Source organism: Babylonia areolata, chromosome 11 (genome assembly GCF_041734735.1).
Source record: "Babylonia areolata isolate BAREFJ2019XMU chromosome 11, ASM4173473v1, whole genome shotgun sequence".
Lineage (NCBI taxonomy): Eukaryota > Metazoa > Mollusca > Gastropoda > Neogastropoda > Buccinidae > Babylonia > Babylonia areolata.
This window is the reverse complement of record NC_134886.1, coordinates 3,449,449-3,469,331: the sequence shown is the minus strand read 5'-3', so window position 1 is coordinate 3,469,331 and position 19,883 is coordinate 3,449,449. Positions and strand designations below refer to the sequence as shown.

General features: G+C 38.2%; 1 protein-coding gene across 1 annotated transcript; it reads left to right on the top strand.

The window, feature by feature from the left end:
• Nucleotides 1-4,879: 4,879 nt before the first annotated feature.
• On the top strand, nucleotides 4,880-12,277 carry LOC143287465 (cdc42 homolog). Its single transcript, XM_076595467.1, has 5 exons — nucleotides 4,880-5,001; nucleotides 7,397-7,535; nucleotides 8,302-8,484; nucleotides 10,096-10,293; nucleotides 11,690-12,277. The coding sequence occupies exons 2-5, from the start codon at nucleotides 7,431-7,433 to the stop codon at nucleotides 11,777-11,779; spliced, it is 576 nt and encodes a 191-aa protein (XP_076451582.1). The 5' UTR covers nucleotides 4,880-5,001; nucleotides 7,397-7,430; the 3' UTR covers nucleotides 11,780-12,277.
• Nucleotides 12,278-19,883: the final 7,606 nt, after the last annotated feature.

Here is a 19,883-nt window from a genome sequence, read left to right as displayed (position 1 = left end):
AAAGAAACAAAAGAATGGGAGAAAAACCCCGAAAACCTCAACCATCTATTCAACACAGTCATTTCACCCACTCTAGGAAGACATTGTCGGGAATGGCCAGAGGGCAAAACTGATGCGGAAGTGAAGCTGCTTATAGAAGAAAACAGTAAAGAAGAGGACATCATCATATACACAGATGGCTCAGTCACCAAAGACCAGTCTGGCTGGGGATTCACTGCGAAACAAAATGGAAAAACAATTTGGGAAGAGAATGCTGCCTACAAAGTCACAACCTCCAGCCTAACGATGGAAGTTGAAGCTGTGACACATGCCCTCCAGTGGCTATCGTCCTTCCATACGCCCGGAAACCAACATGCCATGATTCTAACCGACTCAATGAACCTCATACAGAAAATTGAAAACGGAATGGGAAGCCCAGAGTGGCATAACGCAATGCGCAACTTTCAGATTAAAAAACTCACATGGTCATACTGCCCGGGACATGCAGGTGTTAAGGGAAATGAGCGAGCTGACAGACTTGCTGGTAACGCAACACCAACGAGCGGCCTACATCTAGTAAAATCGGAAATCCTCAGAAAAGTCAAAGAATACCAAAAAGAACAGGTACAAGGCCATCACACCATCGATCGCCTCAAAGAAATAGAAGCAGAGAGAGGGAGCGGCCGCAAATCTAACATGAAAGGTAGAGCACGATGCTTTGCAAATCAAACAAATATCGGCATCATTTCCAAACCAACATTGCGCAAATTTCTTCAAAACGGAACAGAGTCTCTGTGGGCCTTTCCAAACACAATAGACCGAGCAACACACTAGACGCCACGTTCTTGGCATCAGAGATCTTTTCCCATCCCTCTTGCGGCCAGTCAGTGGCGGCTGTGTGTGTTTGTGTGTATGTGTGGGTCTGTGCTTTTGAGTGCGTTTGTGAATGCGCGAGAGTGAAACTGTACACAAGTGTCAGGAGAGATATGTGTACGTGTGTGTGTGTGTGTGTGTGTGTGTGTGTGTGTGTGTGTGTGAGGGGAGGTGGGAGTGCAGGGGGAGGTGGGGTAGAGGATGAGGTATGTGAGTGTATGCATGCCTACACTGTGGGAGCAACAGGATATTGGAACGTGTATATATATATATATATATATATATATATATATATATATATATATATATATATATATCTTTGTATGTACGTGTGTGGGGTTGGGGGTGGGAGATATGGGCGTATGTGTGTGTGCTTGTACAAGTAAGTGTTCATCTCTGTGAGTGTGTGTTTGTGTGTGTGTGTGTGTGTGTGTGTGCCGTGGAAGCTGCGATACGTAGACTAGAAATGAGTGTGTGGAGGAGGGGGTAGAGGAGGTGCAAGGTAATGTGTGTGTGTGTGTGTGTGTGTGTGTGTGTGTTGGAGCTCATGTACGTTTATATGTATTTGACTGTGCTTTCATATGTGCTTGTACAAGTAAGTGTTCATCTCTGTGAGTGTGTGTTTGTGTTTGTGTGTGTGTGTGTGCCGTGGAAGCTGCGATACTTAGACTAGAAATGAGTGTGTGGAGGAGGGGGGTAGAGGAGGTGCACGGTAATGCGTGTGTGTGTGTGTGTGTTGGAGCTCATGTACGTTTATATGTATTTGACTGTGCTTTCATATATGTGAAACTGCATGTCTGGTGCATTTCTGTTATGCATGTGTGGGTGTATGTGTGAATGTGTGCCTTCATATTTTACATTTATTTGCTTATTTATCACCATTATTGTCTTATTTATTTATTTATTTATGTTTTATTATTATCATTTTATTAGTATTGCTAATGTTATTACTACTACCTTTTTCTGTATTATAGTTGTTGTTTATTTATTTATTTATTTGTTTATGCAGGCTTATCTATTATTTATTCCCCCGTTTTTTTTGTTTTTGTGTGTGTGTGTGTGTGTGTGTGTGGGTTTTTTTTTTTTTTTTTTTTTTTTCAAGGCCTGACTAAGCGCGTTGGGTTACGCTGCTGGTCAGGCATCTGCTTGGCAGATGTGGTGTAGCGTATATGGTTTTGTCCGAACGCAGTGACGCCTCCTTGAGCTACTGAAACTGAAACTCAGTGACTTAACTTCACGACGTTTGAGTCCGTCCCCTTCCAGTGGGCCGTCGTTCTGCATTATATAATTATACCAGCTTGGCCCGCAACAAGTGTGCCAGGCACATGGAGCTGACTTAACTCTCTCCATACGAACGGCGAAAAATACGACGTTAACAGCTTTTCACCCCAATTGCCATCATCAAAATATTACAAGCGGAAGGCTCTTATACTGAAGAGGTGAATGTTGACAAAGAATACCACAATTCTGACGACGGAAGCTAAAGGTTGGGTCATTCAGACACCCACTGGACATCCGAGGGGTCTGTGTAGAGGAGAAGAGAGGACTGGCCGTACTGAGTGAGTTAAACTGTATAGTGTCTTGAGTGAGCTACCTGATCTTGACATCAGACAGTGGAGCCGATTCTTCTTCTTCTGCGTTCGTGGGCTGCAACTCCCACGTTCACTCGCATGTACACGAGTGGGCTTTTACGTGCATGACCGTTTTTTTTACTCCGCCATGTAGGCAGCCATACTCCGCTTTTGGGGGTGTACATGCTGGGTATGTTCTTGTTTCCATAACCCACCGAACGCTGACATGGATTACAGGATCTTTAACGTGCACATTTGATCTTCTGCATGCATTTACACACGAAGGGGGTTCAGGCACTAGCAGGTCTGCACATATTTTGACCTGGGAGATCGTAAAAATCCCCACCCTTTACCCACCAGGCGCCGTCGCCGTGATTCAAACCCGGGACCCTCAGATTGACAGTCCAACGCTTTAACCACTCGGCTGTTGCGCCCGTCAGACAGTGGAACCGATTCTTAGAGTAAATGGAGGGTGGAGTTTCTACTTGTACGCCTTCTGGCAGGCTGCCGTCCCGGAGGCGACATTAACCTCTGACATGGAGCCCATGCCTGTATTTTTCTGGAGCTGTTAAAACTGTGTCACTATAAGGTCTCTTCAGCATGCAAACCGTGGCATTGGCTTTTTAACGTGCGGTGGATCGTGGTACTATTTGTGTAGGCCTTTCCTCGATAATATCCCCTTAAGTGTTCTAGCCTTGATGGTAGCTTCTCTGAGCATGATCCACAGTTTCAGTTTCAGTATCCGAGTAGCTGAAGGAGGCGTCACTGCGTTTGGACAAATCCATATACGCTACACCACATCTGCCAAGCAGATGCCTGACCAGCAGCGTAACCCAACGCACTTAGTCAGGCCTTGAGAGAGAGAAAAAAAAAGGAAAAAAAAAAAAAAAAAAAAGAAAAAGAAGAAAAAAAAGGTGAATAAATAATAGATAAGCTTACATAAATATATAAATAATAATCATAATATAAAAAGGTAGTAGTAGTATTAATAATAATAAAATAATAATAATAATAATAATAATAATAAGAAAATAAAATAATAAATTTTTTTTTAAAAAGACAACAATGACCCCCGGTTTCGGCTGGTTTCTTGGTGCTTCTCGGCCTTCTCTGTCGGCCCTCTCTGTCATTCACTAATAATTCAATAATTAAACAATAACACGATGATAAATTACCAGTCAATCACAAAGAAAAATCACTCTGTCCACAGAAAAGATAAGCGATTTTTCCGTGCATTCAACGGACAAATCATCTTTGAGCCCTCTCAATAATTTACTAATAATTCAAACATTAAACAATAACGCCATGACAAATTATTAATCAAATTCACAGAAAAATCACTTAGCTTTTGTTCTGAAGCTTGCAGGTTGCCTGTAAAAACTGACCAGGTGATCTTAACACCTGGCGGATTCATTCAGCCCCACTACACGATTTCAAATGCTGCCCACCTAGCTCACAGTCATGAAGGGTCCGCTAAGTGTTGCATAACTTCAACGGCCGATTTGCGCGCGGTTTCGGCTGGTTTCTAGGTGCTTCTCGGCCCTCTCTGTCGGCCCTCTCTGTCATTCACTAATAATTCAATAATTAAACAATAACACGATGATAAATTATCAGTCAATCACACAGAAAAATCACTCTGTCCACAGAAAAGATAAGCGATTTTTCCGTGCATTCTCAGTGCTAGAGTACGGAGTCAGTTGTGACTCACTTCAGTCCATCTAAGGCCTACGTCACAGTTCAGTTCAGTTCAGGACGAAGAGAACTAGACCGAGAACGCTGCCCTGGGTGTTCCGGGCCACTTCAGCGGCAGCTGATACTTACCCATGATGACATCTTCAAGTCAAGGATGTCGAACGTTTAGACTCCACCATCGCTGGTTAGATTAGGGAGGAATAGCAACAACCCCCTCCCCCCCGGCCCCCATCACCCCATCCACACACACCATCCCAGTCACTTTCCTAGCATCCCCAGAACATTACTTTTATCGATTTATTGATTATCTATTTAGGCTAATAATAAGAATGATAATAATTATGATAATACAATGATGATAACAATATATGATAATAATGATAAGTAGAAAACTGAAGAAGAGTAATAAGAATATTATTATCATTATTATTATTATTGTTGTTGTTATTGCATTTTCTTCTTCTTGTCTTGGGGGTCTGGTTCATCCTTATGTTGGCTGTGATCGGCTAGACCCTAAGTGGGCGAAAACTGAAGCGGTAAATTCTGCCACAAAAATCAGCTTCGAATGGGCCAGTATAAATTCTCATGCCCTTCTTTCATCTGTCTTCTACTTTCTGTCAAGTCATTTCTTCCTCCACGCATACCCCCACGCGGCAGAGTAATCAGTATGTTGTTTGTGGCCGTTAATTAATATGGATGTTGGGAATAATGATGAGAGAGAGAGAGAAAACAAGGTCATGATTCATTCTATTTTAAACATATGACATCATTATATGCGCGCATGTCCTCTCGCCACAATTTCTTCCTTCCGGTCGGAGTGCCGAAAGAAATACTTATTTCTTTCAGTAACGCCCATAGCTTTAATATAAGTTTCAGGAGGATAAAGGTAAGAACGTTTTAAATGTATATGTATTACTGTATATAGGATGTATTAAAAAATATACGTATTTATTGACACTCATCTCCCTAAGTTTTCATATCTCACATATTTTTACTTCTGCTGCACCCACCATTCAGCGGCTCAACCAAAATGGCCGATTATTGCTCGGCAGGTTCCAATTTTTTTTTAACGGTCTTGAATTGAGCCATTGTTGGAGATGTTATTGTCCATAAATGATTTTGTTTCTTTTCGAAATGTTGAAATTTAGCATTAATCTTTGTTTAATTATTTTTGCTGTTGTATTTGCAGCACTTGTCAACGATCGACTCAGTGACTGCACTTTACTTCCTGATCTCTTGGAGAACTTGGAAACAATAAAAAGTGAACTAAATTACATTTAACTTCATTCGTGTAAGAGTTAATGGGCTGAATAAAATGAATTTCAAAGTTGTAAGCCCACTGGAGATAAGAAATCACTAGATCTAATGGATGATGATATTATCATTGTGGATTTTTTATCCAGCTAGTTTTGGTAATCAGTTTAATTTTTATTAATAACGTGTGTCCATGTTAATCGTAGTGTCTTATCATCTCTCAGTCTCAGTTTCTGAGTTAATTGACTCGCTGTCATGCAGATATTCCAACTGATAAGGACACACACACGCACATGCACACGCACACACACATACACACACACACACACATACATACACACACTTTCTCTCCCCCCTCTCTCTCTCTCTCTCTCTCTCCCTCTCTCTCTGTGACTATGTAATCGGGTCGATGGCCTCGGGTTACTTAGATATCAACCTCAGCAGTAGTCTACGATGATTGTGCGTATACATACCGTTAGATATTGTTTTGTATTCCTTATGAAAAGCAATAGAATGTTGTGAAAAGTGTAGGAGGGAGGGAACGTTCGAAGGGGTGGGAGAGGGGGGGAGCGTGTTTTCCACTTGGTGATATGAGCATGTTGCTTAAGTCATTAAACCATTTGAATCTTGAATCTTGAATCTCTCCCCCCCCTCTCTCTCCCCCTCTCTCTTTCTCATTAACCTGCATGTACTTATAAGTTAGAATACTCTTGCCTAAGTTCAGATCATTTTACCTTTTGAGAGTACTAAAAAAAAAAAAAAAAAAAAAAAAAAAAAGCAGTTGCAGAAAACTTGAAGCAATTGAAAATCTTTTTATAAAAGGTTCTTACTTTGTTCAAATAATCAGTAACAGTGAATGTCATTATTGAGCTTAAGATACTACAGCACAAGGTAGATAGTGAACATACACATGGCAGGATTCAGTCTCCACTCTCCGTTTCTTTACTTCACTATTCAGAATGCCAAATCACAAAAAATAAAATGTTGCAATAACACTTTTCTTGGGCCTTTTTAAAAATTTTTTAAATTTTATTATAATCTTGAACGTATTAGTGATATGAAATATGAATGATGATTATATTGCAAGAGATAACAAATACAGCAAACACTGTGTACAAATAATATTGTACAAAGAAGTTGAAATTGCATGTATACTTTGTGGCCCAGTGTTGACCGACTTTGGAGATAGATTGGGCTGGTAAGGATGTCAGTCTTTTCGGTTGAAAACTTCTTGAAATGTTTATTGCCATGATTTGAAAAACACCTAAGATAACGTTAATGTGTTATTCTATTGTGAAAAAGAAGAAAAAAAGTTTGTTTTTTTTTCAAAATGTGTTTATGGCAAATTGGCATAGAAATGCAATGCACTGTTTGACTTCAGTTTTACTTTTTAGGCTTTTGAGGAATTGGGAAATGGCATCTGTCTCTTTTCTTTTCTCTTGACCAGACATACATCATCAGATCTCACACAAATAAAACAGAACAAGAAAAAATATTAAGTATTCTGTTTTTAAAATATTTTCTATTGACATTTTATGTAAGAATTGTTAAACATACACAAAATTGACAGAAATTCACAAGATTGATGCCATATAAATCAAGAGTTATCTCTGACGCAGATTTATGTATTGTGACATGAAATTGATGAAACCTGTCACATACATTATACACACTTTTTCATCTGGAACAGTGGAAGTATTAGTGTGTGTGTGTTTTTAGCAGTTGTAACTGTGTTAGTGTGTAAGTTCTATGTGATCTGAATATGTAATGTATATGCATGTCACTGTCTGTCACTTAAAGTTTATGTGTGTACTACTATTAGTTTTGGCAAGTAATTGTTATAGTTTTTGTGGGTTTTTTGTTTTGTTTTTTTAACGCAAATGGTATGTATGTCTCTATGTAAAAGAATTTAACCACCTACAGTAGGTTAAATGAATTTCTTCTTTTTACAGTACTTTTGGAAAAGAATGAAATATTTATTCAGTTTAACTTTAAGTTGAAATTCTCCTACTATGATTATCTTTCAGACCTGTTGAGAGAAGCCAGAGGGCTGTGATAAGGATGCAGACGATCAAGTGTGTGGTTGTTGGGGATGGTGCTGTGGGTAAAACCTGTCTCCTCATCTCCTATACAACCAACAAATTTCCATCAGAATACGTTCCAACTGTAAGTGTCGTTTCTGTCAATTTACAGTCTTAGATTGCCTTATTTCAGGTTTTGTTTGTCAGCCTTTGTTTTGTTTTTTGCCCCCATATTTTTGTTTATGGTTCTTCCCTTTTTAGTTCTTGTTTGTCCAACTTGTATTCTTATTGAAGTTATTCTTTGTTTTTTGAGTCGTTATTTTAATAATATTTTTATTAGTTTGCCTGTTTTGTTTTGGTACTTGTTATGTTTGAGGTTGTTGTTTTTGTGTGTGTGTGTTTGTGTGTGTGTGTGTGCATTGTTTGTTTTTTTTGTGGGTTTTTTTTCTAAGGGGGGTGGGGATAAGGTCATTTATGTCTATCACTGGTGTGTCTCTCTTTTGCTCCTTTGGTTCTTCACTTTCTCTGTTTTTTTGTTTTTGTACCATCCTTTTTTTCGTGTCATTACTTGTTTTTCTTATGATTATGTTCTTTGTTATTAACGTTACTCATTAATTGCCAGCCTATACAGTGATGAATAAAATGTTTGCACTAGATTGCTTTTCACTTTACAGTTTTTTTTTTTGCAAGATTGCTGGTAAGATTAATGGATGAAAGCATGAGTTACAATTACCTGTGAAATTCAGAAATGTTACTTTACGCTTGAACAAATTTTATCTTAATCTCTATGGTGTCATGTGTACTTCTTTTTTTTTTTTTTTATAAAAAAAACTTGATAGTGTTAATAGTTTTTTGTTTCTTTATTCCAGTAAGTGATATTGTTTTGATTTACTGTGCATTTATGTTTGCAGGTATTTGATAACTATGCTGTGACTGTGATGATCGGAGGAGAGCCCTACACTCTGGGCCTCTTTGACACAGCTGGACAGGAAGACTACGATAGGTTGCGACCACTCAGCTACCCACAGACTGATGTCTTTCTGGTCTGTTTCTCAGTAGTCTCTCCGTCATCGTTTGAAAACGTCAGGGAAAAGGTATTGTGCTTTTGGTTGGGCACTATAATGTCATTGATAATTATGTTTTTTTGATTGTTGGATCTGTTAGGATAGTAATTGTTATTGTTTTTTTTTTTTTTTTTTTTTTTTTTTTCCCTAAAATCCTTCAAATCAAAGACACGTAATAGTGTTTTGTCTTTGCAATAGATACTTATGAAAGGACTTGATGATAATCTGCCCAGCATTTCAGCTGGAAAGCCCCAGTTCTTTTGCAGTACTGAAATAAAGTATAAATCTGAGTTAAAGGAATGTTTGTTGTGTTTTTACACAGGAGTACATTCAGGCAGAACGGTTTTACTAACACGGTTACAGACAGCATCAGCAAAATTCTGTTTAGTTTTTTGGTTTGAAATTTTCTTTAAAATTCCATGCAAATTACCATGCAATTATGAGACATTGTGATGCAAATTTTTTTTATTATGTATATATATATGTACACTGAAAAAGAAAGTATAATAATTGGGCAGGTTTACTATGCTCGTCAGTATTTTGTGTTGATTGCTTGTGTATGAACTCTTAAGTCACATCAAACAGCATACACCCAACAGCTATGTTAGGGCTATGTCAAACTCGAAAATGCTGTCTCTCTTTGCTTACAAAAGAAATGCTGCACTGAATTTTGATAATTAAAAAGAATTGTCCACAAACTGTTACAAATGGGGAATGATAGGCCTGTGGCATTGGTGACATATATCTCATTATCTGTCAGCCAACGAATTCAGCAAATGCTAGTTCAAGCGGTTGGGGTTTGTTTTAAAGTATACACAAGTCAAAAAGCCATGATTGTGTCAGGAAATAGTCAAATATCAAGATATCTGATTGTAATATTTGTCAGTGCATTAAAAGTGAAATGTCAATGGATGTTGTCCGGAGTGCATAGTTTAGCGACAAAAGTACTTGTGTGGGCTTTTGTTATATCAAGAATAGATTACCGGTACTGCTATTCTTTTGGCCAGCCTTCCCAAACATCTGTTATTCAACAAATTCAGAAAAATGTTGCCAGACTCATTTGTAGAGGTTCTAGATCTGACAGTATTTGTCCTCTCTTTCATCTCTCTACTGTTTGCCTGTTGTGTTGCTGATCGAATGGATTACACGCTATGCACTCTGACTTATTCTGCAGTCAGTGGGTCTGGCCCACATCATCTTTCTGAACTCCTCTATGTACTCAGTCATGCCAGCTCCACTCTTTCCTGTCTCTGCGGCTGCCTTCACCTCTACACTCCATCTCGCTCACTACGATCGGCTTCGGATCCACTCTGTTTATGCATACCCAGATTCAAACACTCGACTGTTGGCCGCCGTTCTTTCTCGGTCTCTGGACCTTGCAATTGGAATGAACTTCCTCTTTTGCTTCGTCAAGTCTCCACACTCAGCTCTTTCAAGTCTGGCCTGAAAACCGACCTCTTCCCAAAATAGCCTCCCTTGCCCGCCTCTTCCTTGTCTTTAGTTTCTACAGTTTTTCTTTTATTATTGTTGAATTATTTGTTGTGTGATAATTGTTTTAGTGAAAAGAAGTGACAGAAGCTGAAAGTCACACACACTCACTGTAGATAAAGAGATCCTGACAAGACAACCCTTGTTTTGCAGTGGGTACCAGAGATCACACATCACTGCCAAAAGACCCCATTCCTGCTGGTGGGGACACAAATTGATCTGCGGGACGACGCGGCCACAGTGGAAAAGCTGGCCAAGAACAAGCAGAAGCCCATCACACAAGACGCTGGGGAGAAGCTAGCGCGAGAACTGCGTGCTGTCAAATATGTGGAGTGCTCTGCTCTGACGCAGGTGGGTGTGTCTGGGTTTTCTTTTCCTTTCATCTAAAAGTTCTACAAGTGAAAACATCAGAGAGAGGTGGGGATTGACATGAGTTGTGTGCATGCGTATGTTGATTGATTGTCATACCTGGATAAGGATGATGATTGTGGAGACTTTTTGGCTTATGTGTGCAAACTCCATGTGTTTTGTTATCCTGTTTCGGTTGCCCAAGTGTGTGTGTATGTGTGTTTTTATGTATGTTTCATTAATAAATTCTTGATTCCTGTAAATAACCTTATCTGCAGCATAAAATTTGGTTTAAATATAGAAGGAAGAAGTAAATCTTTCTATACACTATGTTTTTGGGGGTGCAAGCCTTTCGGATTCAGTTGGCTTTTCGGATTGTGAAACTTTTTATGTCATTTGCCATCAGATAGCCAAGAGTTTATTAGGATTGTTTCTGGATCATAAATGTGAAAGCATTGTGTGTGTACATTATAACAACTCTGTTTCTGGATCTTTCTTTGATTAGTGAAAATTATCTCTTGTTATGTTGCGGTTTTAAGACTGACAGTGTCACATTCCATTTCTTGTAGGCAATTCAAAGAAGACACTGGACAGACCACACTGACTGCACCATCAACACGTTTATTTTGTGCCAATATAATAAAGACTAAAAGTAAAAGAGGGTACTAAACAGAGTAAACTTGCTGACTTTGAGTCACAATTTACATACACACAGCTCTTTGTCTTCTTGCTTCAAAACTCCGTTTGATGCAATAGCTACTTTTGTCATGAAGCTTTTGAGCATTAGAGTCATGAAAAATACAGAAATAAAAGATAAGTTCAACAGATACAAACACTTATACTTTAACGGTTTAAGTTTGGATAGTAAACATTGAACTGTCAATCAGTAGTGGCTGGGACTGTCGAACCGTGCGTTCACATTCCAGCAGCACGTTTTTTTAATGTTGAGGTGGGTTCACAATCCAGCACTACTTTTCTATTCTACCAAAAGTGTTTTTTGACTGAGCGAAATACTTAATTTGGATTGACTTAAATTATGTTTTCACTTTTTTTTTTTATGCGGTAATTGATATAAATCCAGTTGCTATTTCAAAAGAAAATCTGATTTTGGCTTATGTGTGTGAACAAATTGTGTGTATATAATAATCCTGTTTTGGTTGTCTGTGTGTCTTTTTCTGTTTGTGTGTTAGTGGTAAACTTTTAATGAAATGATTTTTCTCAAAATACTTTGTTAACACCAAATTTGGCTTAATACAAGGGGGGAAAATCAATTCTTTCCACACATACCAACTTAGGTCAGTAGAAATAACATGTGAGCCCCAAATGCTGTGCCTCTTTAAATCTTTGTATAATTTGTGACTGTTTGTTTATAATTTTTGACCTTTTGTTTGTTTTACAGAAAGGCCTGAAGAATGTGTTTGACGAAGCCATCCTTGCAGCATTGGAACCCCCAGAACCTCCAAAGAAGAAGAAGTGTGTTATTCTGTAAGGCGGAAGAGAAAGTAGTGAGGATAATTTAACATTAAAATGATGCCTTGTGGTCAGCCAGTTTGTCGAACTCTTGTCTAAATGATGAAATTAAAGACTGGCAAGAAATAATTGAAGGTGCAGTAACTTTTCAGAAAGTGGAATCTCTTCTCACATTTAGAAAAGTAGGATTCTAGGTGACTGGCATCCACCTGTCTGGGTTCGCTTTCTTTTTGTCAGTCTTTGTATCTAAAATTGTAGCAAGGGGATGGTTGGAATTTCGTTACGCTTTTCATATATGTAGTGTTCAGTAATTCTGCGGTTATGTGGAGAATGACACTTCAGATTGCTTGTAAATTTTGACCAACTGCATTAACGTCTGTTGGGTGTCTGACACGATTTATGGAATTTGTGGATTTCAGGTTCATAGAAAGCATAGAATGTGGAGGTTCATAACTTGTGGCAAAAAGCCATCGCAGTTTATCAAGGTGGTGGATTATTAAAGCTTGGGAATTTAAAATTAAGCCTGAGAATATTTGTTTCTGTGTTTGTTGCGTTTTTGTTTGTTGCATGACGACACATTTTTTCTTTCTCTCACTATTGACCTGACACATGATATTTTAATACTCTTTTGGAGGATCTCAGTCAAATGTAAAAAAAAAAAAAAAAAAAAAATCCAAATTTTCACTGAAAGTAATGGTTTCAACTGTTGATGAAGTGTTGCAAGATTTGTTTGCGATGCTTCTAGACATTGTCTACTTGTCGCTTTCAGTACTAATGACCTTGAATGTAGAACTGAACATATAGATCAGTAATTCGCACGCTTGTGCATGAACATAATCAATGATAGTAGTTAATATTTATAAGTGCTAAGTATAACACTGCTTTCAGTAATGTCAATGAGGAAGAAGAAGTGCATAAAGAGAAATGGAAGAAGGAAGGAGAAAGAGGAAGTAGAAACAAAAGTTTACATGGGCTGTCAGTTGTTGAAGCAGTACAGCTCTCTCTGACCTCCTGTAAAAGGAGTATACATTATTCTTCCACTACATGCAGTACATCTCATTCTCATCTACACTGTTTGAAAGTAAATTCTTGTTGGGGGCAGGAGGGGGGGGGGGTGTTTGTTTTTTGTTGTTTGTATTGTAATTCCTCAACAAGATACTGTAATGCAGTCAATGGGACCCAGCAATGCATGTGAACACTACGGCACATGGTCCTGATTTTTTTTTTTTTTTTTTTTTTAAACCACAAGGCTGATAAAGATGCCACACACCAAGTGACTATGTCTTGCCTTGCTTGAGCTTGAGTGTTGTTTAAGTGTTGAGTCAGTTATGAAGCAAGCTGCATATGTGAATGTCCTGTGCGCATGTTAGTGTACGTTTTGTTTTCCAACCTTTGTATGAGACAACAGGATTTTCTTTAGTGTGACTTTGTTCTGTCCATTGTATTTATTTGAAAAGTGTTGTTGCAAGGATACTCTATGGTTGGACAAGTTTGTTGTTGGGTTTGAGTGAAAGTCTGTGTTTTGTTGTTTCCCGTTCTGGGTTTCCTTGCAAGTTTATGCAGTCTGGATGAACACTTTAAGACAAAAGCACTTGACTGATGCTGCATTTATAATTCTTCCATCCTATCAGGTGAACTTGAGATGCTCCAACCTTTTTATTAGATATTCATTAGATATTTACAATTGCTGACATTTATTTTGTTTGTTTTTGTTAAAAAAACTAAGCCTGAAATGTATTAGAACAGTTCTTATTCTTCTCAGTTGTTGTAAAGACTTATCTTGGTAGAACTTGTTTTCAGCTAGCTCTGACTATTGGGTGTGGTTAGTTAAATTATGCCTGAAGCTGTGAGCAAATGTTGTTTATCATCCACCAACATTGTGTATATGATGATGTTTTTTTCAATTTTCATTGAGATAATTTGAGAGGGAGCTTTTATTCTGACATGATAGATAACTTGAGATTAACAAGGGAAAAAAATTCTTTTTTTGTGATGATAATTTTCCTACAGTAATATACATCTTAAAAAAAAACTTGTGCTGTGATAGAGAAATGGTTGATGGTTAGGATTCTGTTGTTTCCTGTCAGTAAAGTTGTCATTTTCTTCACAACATTGTATTAACAGGTGGTTGCCAAACAGCCCAGTGAGGTTTTACTCAAATGTTTATTTCTGAAACTGGTTAATTTTTTTGTATTATCTCTGACACTGTTTGTTATTGTGTAACCGAATCAAAGCTGCTTTGCCTGGCCTATGGAGATGAGCGGTGTAAATGTGTACATTGATGTTCCTTGTGTGCGAAGCAGTAAACTGTACTTTGGATCTGTGATGTGCACATCTGTTGGGTGGTCAGCTTTGGAGTTATTGGTGTGTAAATGTACTTAAGTTCAGTTATTTGCATGCTTTCCCATGTGTTTGGAAAACTGTGTGATAATCTGAGTGCATTGTGTAGTTGATGTGTGTATGCTGTTGCATTAAGTTCAGATTATTAAAAAAACAACAAAAAACCCCTGAAAATATGAATAAACCTAAATATTAAGGGGGGGGAGTGATATGTATTGGTGGGAAGTAAAAGCAGACGTTGCTTCAGCAGTTGTTTTGATCATTTAATGTATATATATATATTTGTACAGATACTAAATTTCCCTTTTTTCTTTTTAATTAAAAAAATGTAATTTTGTTCATCTCTTATTTTCTTCCTGTTCCACATGTTGAAAGCTATGTCTTGGCGGCCTTTAAAAAAAAAAAAAAAAGTTGTTTCTGTATGGGGGATGAAGGACTGCAAAGAGTCGATAGCAGTGGATAATACAAGGATATGTCCATGAGGTGTTTTGTTTTATTTTATTTTATTTATTTCAAATTTTTTGGTCTCCTTCCCAGCCCATTATCCCCATAAGTATACCGTTTTACCTGCACATTTTCCTTTGCCATGTTATGCCCTCTCTTGTCATTTCTTGTTTGTTTTCCTAAATAATTTTATAATGCAAAGCCTTGTGTCTGAATGTGTTATTCTACCCGGGTCTGAAAAGTGCACGTGAATGTTGCTTGATTCGTGTCACATAGGATAATCAAGCACCTATAATACTTTGTCAGTGTGTGAATGTTTGTGAGTACCACCGCTGAAATGTTCCGTCAGATTATCTGTATCTGCTGCTGTTTCAAGAGAACATTGGGGAGGGTCTTTTAACTTAAAATGATTAATAAAGACAGGCACTTTGTTATGAGAAATTAAAAGTAAGCTAAGGAGGTGTTTTTTTTTTTCTCTCTCTTCTTTCTTTTTTTTTGGGGGGGGGGGGGGGGGGATACAAGGGGAAATACGTATGGATCATTCTGGATCTCAAAACAACATATAATTTTTTTTGTGCTAAGGCCTTTGGGGGTTGTGGGGGGGGGGGGGGGGTGCGAAAGCAAGACAAAAAGTAAACTTGGAATCAATATCTCTCTCTTGTCTTATACATTGCAACCATGATATGGTTGCTCTGTATAAGACAAAAGCACATAAAAATAATAAATTGTGTCAAATGATTCGAGTTATGCTAGGGATTCTTTCATGTTTATCCCAGTAGTGTACTGCTATGACTGAATTGATACATCATGTCTTGCCTTTTCTCTCAGTCGTATAAACCACTGGGGTCAGTTTCTGTGGGGCTGCATGTGTAATGCATGTTTGGTGCATCTGTTTTAACACACCAGCCATTAACAAAGCTAGTTAGTACAAATGATTCAGTACCACAATTGGATCACTAGTTTTTATCCTGGAAAGAAAATCATGAATACAGGTTACACTTCAGTCATCCTTTCCTTGGGGGAATGGAGGAGAGGAGGGGGAAACAGGATTTTCCATAATAATAAATAACAGTAAATATTCATTCAGCAATTTTAGCACTGAAGATCAGCACCGTTTGAACAAATTGATTAATGTAGACGTGGGAACACATTCACTAGCGATGGATCATGGCTTTAAAGCCTTAGGTAAAACCATTGCTGTGGTGATGGGAATACAATAGCTGGGTGATGGGAATAGCTAGGAACAGAGACTTGTCAGTCAGAAAGGTTCACCATTTTATCATCTAACATTCTTCTTTCAAAATAGATATTTCATCCCTTACACACTTCCATTATATTTCTACTTTGTTTTCATTCCTTTGGTTGACCAAAATAGATATACTGGAATTAGGGTCATTTTTTGGTTTGTTTTCTTTGTTTTTTTTCCCCCCCTTGTAAATAATATATGATTACATTGGGGTTGGGTTTTTTTTTTTGAAGTCCAGTATACCACTTTTTTTTCTTTGCATGTCACATTGATGAAACTGTATCCTCAGTATCATGAAGTTCTGTTCCTATCCTGTAATAAAATCCAAAGATCTTTGACAAGTCTTCGCTATATTGTGGTCCGGTCCAGGTTCAGTTTTGAAATGTCAGAAGTAGTTTGCTTTGCTTTTCAAATTGTCACAAGCTTGCTTTGCACCATCCACAAATCCCAATCCCAAGCCCTCCTGGTATGCTTCCTTACACTTGAAATTTGACTTCAAAGTGCTCACATTAATGACAGCCAATGAAAAAGCATATTCCTGCCAGCCAGTATCAGAAACCTTGACACAAAACTGACAGCTAATGAAAAAGCTTTTCACTGCCAACCAGTGATACCTCTTGACACAAAACTGCACACTCCAGAGCTTGTCTGGAAATTCTGTGGTAGTGTTCCAGTGCAACAAATTAGAAAAAAGGGTCGGGAGCTTTACAACTGCAAATTTGGAAACCTGATGGTAAGACTGTCACAGAAGGGATCATTTTAGCCTGTTGTTGACTGATGTTTAATTCTTCACACACCTACACACCAGACAGCAAGAATGACGGTCCCACTGAAGTGCACAGCATGATGCTGTGTGAACGTTACATAACTATTTGCTGATAAATGACCTGATGTCAGGGGAGTTCGCCCCACACACCACTCCATCATGACAGATCAACGCTATGAAAATACGTGGAAGACCAAAAAATGCTTGGGTGTCTTGTCAAACACCTATTAGTTTATATTTCTTTGCAACCGAAATCTGAACTTGTTCCTTTTTTTTTAATGGGAATATTATAACCCATAAACCTCCTATGTAGACCTACTTGTACAGTCCATACATATGCACGATTTTACCAGTGTGTCACAAGAACTACAGTAGTGAAACAGAGCAGATATACAGCATCAGAAGTAAACAATGAACGTTAAAACCATTGCAAAAGACACTTCGCAAAATGTAACTCTTCTGGACGTACAAATCAACAGGGAACATCAGTGATCGTTTGGATGAGAGGTCTCATGTGTAGCATGCACTTCAAACACGTAACACGGCAACAAGATTTAATCCTGGCAAAATTTAGAAGTAAAAACAACCCTAATATACATTGCACGCACGCGCGCGCGTGTGTGTGTGTGTGCGCGTGTGACTGCAGCCTGACTGACTGACCCAGGAAACGAATGATGAGCACCTAAAGATAGCTCTCAGTGGGCTGTACCCATGTAAGCAGACTGTTGTGTAAATGACTTCAGTTTCAGTCTCAAGGAGGCGTCACTACATCAGACAAACACACACTACACTTCATCTGCTAAGCAGATACCTGACCAGCAGCATAACCCAACGCACTTGGGCCTCAAGTGCATGCACATTTGTGTACCTATCAAAGTAGTCAACAGATTTTTTTGCCAGAGGACATCACTCTCATTACCATGGTTTCTTTTTCAGTGCAACAAGTGTGTGCTGCACACGTACACATGATTTATTGTCTCACCTGCCACCTTCCTCAAATCACTCCACATTTGTAAAGTGCTTTAGAGCTTGGTCTCTGAATGAGAAAAGGTGCTGTATCATCCACATGATATTGCTTTTCGTAATTAAAAAAGAAATATAAATTACTGACAGAACACATACAGTAACACTAGCAACACCATTGACATGTCCACTGCAAATGAATATTTTTAAGTGACACTGAATTCACTAAAATGAACAGAAAAAAATCAGTAAGCCTGGCATAGACTGCTCTACGCTGATCTGTAGAAACGGCTACATGTTGCAATGTGCCTGAGGTGATGGCAACGCCCCCTTTAGTGCCAACTTGAAAGAATTTCTTAATTCAGATACATCTGTTAGAAGTGTTGTGTATAAAATAGCCACCAAATGCCTATATCTTGCATCATGTGTTGCAAATTGAAAACCTTGAGTCTGTGTACCCCTGAACTGTTTAGTGATACAGAAGTATAACTTAACTATAAAATAGGAACAGAAGGATCTGGGAAACAGCAATCGTGTCAATGATAAAAACAACAACAACAAAACAACCCCTCATCAATGCAAAAAAGAGCACATTTGGAATAAACTGTGAAAAGGACGAACATTTTATTAAAATAATCTTGTGCAACACAACAGGTCCTACATTCATTATAAGATTTTTTAAAATTTTATTTATCTTTGATTAAAAATCATACATACAACATAAAATGTTAAATGATTAACACAAAAATGTCAAAGCCAAACTTTATGAAAAGGCATTGCTCAGACAGAGCAAAACCGGGTTTGCCAACAGCTGGTCTTAGCAAATGTTTTTGAAATGCTGCTGGCAACAGCTAGCTGGTCTTAGCAAAATGCTTTTGGAATGCAAGTATTCTGCAGTTACCCTGCTTCCCTGAACTGCCTGAAGAGATATCTATAATCAAAAATTTATTTCGTCTGCTGTACTGTTTTCAATTATACACTACTGTTTCACCTCTGACCAAGCACAGACTAAAAACAGCAGCAGCCATGTTTCAACAAAAGAAAGCAAAATGCAAGACAGTCAGTAGAATGACATGATGACTGGTGACTCTCCAACCTCCAGCCCCTTGCCCCCCCCCCTCCCCCTCTCTGAGATTATTACACAACTCAATGGACTTCAATCACACACTGACACGCACGTATTCCCCCAGACTGATCAAGCACGGAATAAAAAGTATTCCCCCTGACTGATCAAGCACGGAATAAAAAGTATTCCCCCTGACTGATCAAGCACTGAATAAAAACTTTGCAATTTTGATTTGCCCCACTCTCCCCACACTCTCCTCCCAACACCCTATTTCTTGTGTGTTTTTTGTTGTTGTTTGTTTGTCTGCTTTTCTGAGAAGCAAAGCAGATGGTGCTTTACGCTGGTGGTGAATTTCTTTCATGCCTTCATGGTTCTGTTCATGAAATAATGCTATAAGCGCTCCTTGAAAATACGAGAATTGTGACGAATATTTTGGAACAGCAAATCTGAGTCAAACAAGTCTCTGAACTGAAAAGGGAATGTTCCTTACAAGTGACCAAGAAGGTACTGTTGTGGAATAATAAGAATAAAAAGATATGGGCAAACACATATGGAAATATGAAAACATACACACAGACACAGGCAGACCTCTTTACATGTGCATATCATCTTCCACCCCCACCTCCCAACACATCAAAGAGTATGCATACAAACACATGTAAACACGTGCGTGTAAAACAAACATGCAGTTAGTATGCCTATGACAATGTTATCTTCATATTATCATGCCAAACAAACATGTAGTTAGTATGCCTATGACAATGTTATCTTCATATTATTATGCCACATATACCATTTTTAGGCAAAAGTTGTGTATGAGTTGCTCTTTTTTTTTTGGGGGGTGGGGGGGGGGGGTCATTTTTTATTTCATTTTCTTTCGTTTGGTTTTTTGGTTGGTTTGTTGTTTTTGCTTGTCTCTGTTGTTTAGGTTATATATATATATATATATATATATATATATATATATATATATATATATATAAAGACAGGTGCATCATGTACCAGACAGACCTTCTCTTGATTATCTGGAGAAGAATTTAATTCATAACAATGTCATATCTATGTGCTCTACAAAACTGAACATAAACGGAAGGGGTGCTGTATAAACCGTCTATGAGCACAGTATTTTCATACCTGTAATTCCATCTGTAGGCAGTTTACTCGTTATATCTCCTTGACACGTATGTGTGTAGTCAACTGAAATATACACAGCTGTACTGAATAATGAATTTCAAACCAAACTGAAGTGGTCAAGGTACCTGACCAAACTAACATTTATCACAACTGGAAATATTTAT